Here is a 6,836-nt window from a genome sequence, read left to right as displayed (position 1 = left end):
TAAGAATATACTCTTAAGTACTTGTTCAGTTAGTAAAGAATTTATTGTTGCTGTTTAGATTAACAGGTGTAGATTACCTTTTGGACTTTTTGGTCACTTTGTCTATAAAAGAATGGATGAGACACTGTGGTAGTCAAGCACACTTGCATAACATAACTGATACAGCATTTATAGACCTGTAAATAACATGCATGAAACATGAACAGAGCGTGAATGAACTGCATGTATGACCACATGGCACTTTGCACTTAGAAATTGTTTTAGCAGATTTAAACATTTTGCTGATGCTTAAAACACCGTTTATAACATTTTATGGAAATTAAGTGTTTTGTTGTGTATATAATCATACAGGCTGAACTGCTGATCTCACTCAGAATGTCTCTGACTGTTTCTCTGCTGTTTCTGACCTTCATCTCTGGTGAGTCTGAGCTGTTAATTCTTATCAAGTATTTATTGAATAAAGTTAGACACACGTAAAAGAATATGCATTTACATATTGGAGTCAGTTGTGCTGTGTTTGTGGGTGGAGCTTCTCACTTTGTGCTTTTATCTCCAATGAGCTCAGTTGATTATTCAAACTCGGCTGAAATGAAGAGTCTTATTACTATTTGAGAGTAAAAATGTAGACATTTCTGTATTTTGTCTTACAGGAGTTGTTGCTCAGGATGGGTGGGCTGTGAATTACAGCCCTAAATCTATCTGCGCTCTAAAGGGGTCAGAAGTGATCATAGGCTGCACTTACACATATTCAAGGGGTCAGTCAGTCCAAAACATTTTGTGGACCAAATACTGGATTACAGATGTACAACCTCCTGATCTTTTTGGTGATCCAGAGTACAGAGGCAGAGTTCAGTTCCTCGGAGATAAATTCAGCGACTGTACTCTCAAACTGAGGGATGTGAGAGAAAAGGACCAAAGTAAATACTACTTCAGATTCATAACACACAGATCTAGAGGAAAGTATCAAGGTGCAGGTGGAGTTGATCTTTCAGTCACAGGTAAGATCCATCAGCAGAAATAAGACACTGTACTTCATTCACTGGTGTTCAGGATCACAAAGCAGTTATGTGATATAATTACAAGATTCTTTAAAAGCACACCTGAGAAACACACTGCTTAGAACTGGAGAACCAGAATTCAGCTGCGTCAGATTATCAGAGATAAATGGACTGCAACGGAGCACGCTGAGGTGTTTAACAGCGCTGTATTAGCAGTAGATCATTAACTGTAGTACATTAGTCAGAGTCGATCAGCACACTGAGGTGTTTAACAGCGCTGTATTAGCAGTAGATCATTAACTGTAGTACATTAGTCAGAGTCGATCAGCACACTGAGGTGTTTAACAGAGCTGTATTAGCAGTAGATCATTAACTGTAGTACATTAGTCAGAGTCGATCAGCGCACTGAGGTGTTTAACAGAGCTGTATTAGCAGTAGATCATTAACTGTAGTACATTAGTCAGAGTCGATCAGCTCACTGAGGTGTTTAACGGAGCTGTATTAGCAGTAGATCATTAACTGTAGTGCATTAGTCAGAGTGGATCAGCACACTGAGGTGTTTAACAGAGCTGTATTAGCAGTAGATCATTAACTGTAGTACATTAGTCAGAGTCGATCAGCACACTGAGGTGTTTAACGGCGCTGTATTAGCAGTAGATCATTAACTGTAGTACATTAGTCAGAGTCGATCAGCACACTGAGGTGTTTAACAGAGCTGTATTAGCAGTAGATCATTAACTGTAGTACATTAGTCAGAGTCGATCAGCACACTGAGGTGTTTAACGGCGCTGTATTAGCAGTAGATCATTAACTGTAGTACATTAGTCAGAGTCGATCAGCACACTGAGGTGTTTAACGGCGCTGTATTAGCAGTAGATCATTAACTGTAGTACATTAGTCAGAGTAGATCAGCACACTGAGGCGTTTAACGGCGCTGTATTAGCAGTAGATCATTAACTGTAGTACATTAGTCAGAGTCGATCAGCACACTGAGGTGTTTAACGGCGCTGTATTAGTAGTAGATCATTAACTGTAGTACATTAGTCAGAGTCGATCAGCACACTGAGGTGTTTAACGGCGCTGTATTAGCAGTAGATCATTAACTGTAGTACATTAGTCAGAGTCGATCAGCACACTGAGGTGTTTAACAGCTGTATTAGCAGTAGATCATTAACTGTAGTACATTAGTCAGAGTCGATCAGCGCACTGAGGTGTTTAACAGCGCTGTATTAGCAGTAGATCATTAACTGTAGTACATTAGTCAGAGTCGATCAGCGCACTGAGGTGTTTAACGGCGCTGTATTAGCAGTAGATCATTAACTGTAGTACATTAGTCAGAGTCGATCAGCACACTGAGGCGTTTAACAGCGCTGTATTAGCAGTAGATCATTAACTGTAGTACATTAGTCAGAGTCGATCAGCACACTGAGGTGTTTAACGGCACTGTATTAGCAGTAGATCATTAACTGTAGTACATTAGTCAGAGTCGATCAGCACACTGAGGTGTTTAACGGCGCTGTATTAGCAGTAGATCATTAACTGTAGTACATTAGTCAGAGTCGATCAGCACACTGAGGTGTTTAACGGCGCTGTATTAGCAGTAGATCATTAACTGTAGTACATTAGTCAGAGTCGATCAGCACACTGAGGTGTTTAACAGCGCTGTATTAGCAGTAGATCATTAACTGTAGTACATTAGTCAGAGTCGATCAGCACACTGAGGCGTTTAACGGCGCTGTATTAGCAGTAGATCATTAACTGTAGTACATTAGTCAGAGTCGATCAGCACACTGAGGTGTTTAACAGCGCTGTATTAGCAGTAAATCATTAACTGTAGTACATTAGTCAGAGTCGATCAGCACACTGAGGTGTTTAACAGCGCTGTATTAGCAGTAGATCATTAACTGTAGTACATTAGTCAGAGTCGATCAGCACACTGAGGTGTTTAACAGAGCTGTATTAGCAGTAGATCATTAACTGTAGTACATTAGTCAGAGTCGATCAGCACACTGAGGTGTTTAACAGAGCTGTATTAGCAGTAGATCATTAACTGTAGTACATTAGTCAGAGTCGATCAGCACACTGAGGTGTTTAACAGAGCTGTATTAGCAGTAGATCATTAACTGTAGTACATTAGTCAGAGTCGATCAGCACACTGAGGTGTTTAACAGCTGTATTAGCAGTAGATCATTAACTGTAGTACATTAGTCAGAGTCGATCAGCACACTGAGGTGTTTAACGGCGCTGTATTAGCAGTAGATCATTAACTGTAGTACATTAGTCAGAGTGGATCAGCACACTGAGGTGTTTAACAGAGCTGTATTAGCAGTAGATCATTAACTGTAGTACATGCCGCCCACCATGCCGTTGACACCACTGAGGGTGCTGATTCTTCTCCGATAGACTATTTTGACTCCACTGGGCTGCCTTGGACCATGAAGATTGCCATTTGCTATGAGATTTTTTTTTTTTGGCTGATTGAATGTGTTGAATTGATTTTCATGGTCAGCTGTGAAATGTGACAGATGAGGAGAGAAACAAAAATGAAAAAAGAAGGCAGTGCAAGAAAACAGCACAAACAGGACACACTGAGAACAAAACCTTTGACCTTTTGGCTGAAATTTTGCACTCTTGAATACAAAACTGTACAAGAATAAAATAATTCATATATGCATTTAATAGCTCTGTGTCTCTTCTTCTTCCAGCCTTAGAATGTGATGTTCACTTTTATGTAGCTTTTTACCCAGCCAACACTGCTAACAGTGGTTTACTTTCACTTTCATACACGAGGTTTATTAAATACACACTGGAACTGATAATGCACTCAAACTATATATTCTGTGTCTTGAATGCTGGAGGTTTACAGTTTTAGACTATGGATAAATATATAGTGTATGTAAAAATTCAAAGCTCCAAGTCTCAAACATTTTTCATGTGTCTACAACTTTTGTGTGTGTGTATATGTGTATGTATATAGCTACTGTCAGAACAAAACCTGGTATCTCCAAAATGGTAACTTTACAGGAGAAGGGAAAAAAAACTTCTTTTAATGCAAGTCAGTGGAACCAGATGTTTTTCCAAGTCATTTTTCGTTGTCCATTCATCATGGAAATTACACACAATGTAAAAGGGAAACAGGCATTTTCAAATTGTCAAAAAAAAATCTCCAAAAACTGACATATGAGGTTTTGTCCCGACAACAGCGTTATGTTTGTCTATATATATTTTTGACCCTGATCAGCTGCAGAGGAAGGTTTATTCTTCTTAAGAGTTCTATTTGTTGACCGAATGGATCAAATGAAAGACTTAAAACATTATAATGTCATTCAGCAGTCAAAGCAACACATTTCCCAGCCATGTTTGCATGTCAGTCGGTGATGTGCTTGGTTGTGGTGAATGAGGTCAGAATAAGGTTAAACCTGAGCTGCTTTCTGTTCTCAGATATCCAGGTGGAGGTTCCTGAGAGAGTGATAGAGGGAGATAACATCACTCTCACATGTAAAACCAGCTGCAGTCTGACAGTCAGACCAACATTCACCTGGTACAGAGATGGACATCCTTTATCCTCCAGTACTGACCAGCTCCAGCTGCAGCCAGTCAGCAGGGAGGATGCAGGCAGGTATCACTGTGCCGTACTGGGTCAGAACCTTGGGTCTCCTCAGGTCATTCTTAATGTCATGTGTAAGTAGATTCAATCATTCAATCTCTGAAAACAAACAAGGCTGAAAGTTTATGCTGAAATGTTTGTGATAAAATAAGCTGATGCAGCATCACTGTTCTTTCTTTATAAACGCAGCTCATTAAGTGTTTGATAATTAGGTAAATTTAGTTAAAGCTTTGCAGTAAGAGGATGGAAATCTTGAATCTTCTGCTTCTGCTCAGTATCTTACATTATAAGTACATCTGATGATGTTCGTATGTATTTTTAGTTCTCATAGAACCAAAAAAGTTTGTAATAACAGTAATTCTGAGTGTTTTGTTAAAATGAATCCTTTTCATATGCTGAAGTTAATGATGTCAGAACATAAACGTGATGTAGTTCTGCAGGACCATATTTTTGCTTAATCAGACAGAAAAGCATCTCCATGAAGTTTAATGTGTGATTCTACCTCTAGATGGCCCGAAGAGCGTCTCAGTGTCCGTCAGTCCCTCTGGTGAAATAGTGGAGGGCAGTTCAGTGAATCTGACCTGCAGCAGTGATGCAAACCCATCTGTGCAGAACTACACCTGGTTTAAGAAGCTTGACCATGGAGTTTTGCAGAAATCAACATGTCAGATCTACAGCATCTCAAACATCAGCTCTTTTTTTTTTTACAGTTTTATGTAAGCTTTATTCTGCTTCCTTATTATTTGTGTAGCTTTCAAATCTAAACACTGACCTAATTTGACACATCACATCTGTATTTAAGATGCTCTACAACCGTTCTGTATTTTCTAGATGCTCCAAAGAAAGCCCTGGTGTCCATCAATGAAACAGCAGAGAGCAGTTCAGATACTCTGACCTGCAGCAGTGATGCAAACCCACCTGTGCAGAACTACACCTGGTTTAAAGAAGGTGGAAGCTCACCTATAGGATCTGGACACAGTTACAGGGCTCTACAGAGAGGATCCTACTACTGTGTGGCTCAGAATGAACACGGATCTCAGAAATCAGCTGCAGTGACCTTCACTGTAAAAGGTATTAATACTGGAAGAATATTAATTAACCCAAGAAACACAACACTTTGTAACATATTCTTAAAATCTAATACTGATTTAAAAGTTTCTCTGCACACAGGGGTTGAGTGTAGTTCTGTTTGCTGTTGTTGGAGTCCTTGCCGGATGTGGATGTTTATTTGTTATCATTGCTGTTTTGTGTGTAAGGTATGTATATGCAGTTTGTTTGGACTGACTGGAAAATCTAAAATGAATGCAGATGATTTTACATTACCTTTACTCATTTTATTTTTGGAACCTACTTATTAATATTATTTCAGGAAAAAGAGACAAGGAGATTCAGCTAATGCATCAGAACGAAGACAGGCAAGTCAACCAAACACAAAAAATACCACAGATTTCACATTGTTTCCTGCAGTGTTTTCTTTTGTGATTTTCTATTTTAATAAGAACAGACATTTATGCAAAACAAACATAGTTTAATAAATAAATCTCATCAGTAGAACTCCTATCCAGTTTGGAATTGAGAGAAAGTGAGAAAATAAGTGATCAGTACATAAGTGTGCTTCAGTTAGACATGAAGTCAAACATGATCAAAGATTCTTTTTTTTACCAACTTTCACTTAATTTGTATTGCATTTATTAAAATTAATCTCTGTGATGATTGTCTGATTTGTCATGTGTCATTATTTCTCACTGCAGAAAAATCTCTACAACAGTGTGACCGTAAGATCTACAACCAATGATGCAACAACTGATCCAGATCCATCCAGTCAGGATGTTCACTATTCCAGTGTTTTGCCCCTTAGAGTCAGACACCTCAGGAATGCTGAGAGCTCTGTAGTGACAGCTTCTGCCTTTGGGGCTGATGAGAAGGTTCAATATGCCGATACCACTGCGGTGGACAGGTCTAAAGGCGATGTTCAGTATGCTAGTGTAAGATTTACTCACAGGGTTGCTACCAACAGTTGAAAGAGACCAACTTCTTCAAAATGCTAGTCATTTATTCTGTCTTCTTCTTACGGCTGCTCCCTTTAGGGGTCGCCACAGCTGATCATCTGCCTCCATCTTGCCCTATCCATTGCCTCCTCTACTTTCACACCAACCATCTCCATGTCAACCTTCACTACATCCATAAACCTTCTCTGAGGTCTACCTCTTCTCCTTCTACCCGGCAGCTCC

The 6,836-nt window shown here is 39.4% G+C and overlaps 1 protein-coding gene across 1 annotated transcript; it reads left to right on the top strand.

Annotated features, from left to right (window-relative positions):
* Positions 1 to 312: 312 nt before the first annotated feature.
* On the top strand, positions 313 to 6,626 carry LOC119264663 (B-cell receptor CD22-like). The gene is made up of 8 exons (XM_037543282.1): positions 313 to 418; positions 651 to 998; positions 4,440 to 4,679; positions 5,114 to 5,321; positions 5,408 to 5,683; positions 5,781 to 5,861; positions 5,975 to 6,020; positions 6,357 to 6,626. Exons 1-8 carry the CDS (start codon positions 313 to 315, stop codon positions 6,624 to 6,626), a joined length of 1,575 nt encoding a protein of 524 aa, XP_037399179.1.
* The last annotated feature ends 210 nt before the right edge of the window (positions 6,627 to 6,836 follow it).

The sequence above is a fragment of the Pygocentrus nattereri genome, chromosome 12 (assembly GCF_015220715.1).
Source record: "Pygocentrus nattereri isolate fPygNat1 chromosome 12, fPygNat1.pri, whole genome shotgun sequence".
NCBI classification, from domain to species: domain Eukaryota; kingdom Metazoa; phylum Chordata; class Actinopteri; order Characiformes; family Serrasalmidae; genus Pygocentrus; species Pygocentrus nattereri.
This window is presented reverse-complemented; position numbering and strand designations above follow the sequence as displayed.

What these genes read in the sequence shown, in the direction of transcription:
- LOC119264663 (XM_037543282.1), top strand. Translation starts at nt 313, where the DNA reads ATGGAAATTAAGTGTTTTGTTGTGTATATAATCATACAGGCTGAACTG. An exon ending in GTTTCTGACCTTCATCTCTG is followed by an intron (nt 419 to 650) that starts GTGAGTCTGAGC and finishes TTTGTCTTACAG; the next exon opens with GAGTTGTTGCTCAGGATGGG. An exon ending in TTCACTGTAAAAGGTATTAA is followed by an intron (nt 5,684 to 5,780) that starts TACTGGAAGAAT and finishes CACACAGGGGTT; the next exon opens with GAGTGTAGTTCTGTTTGCTG.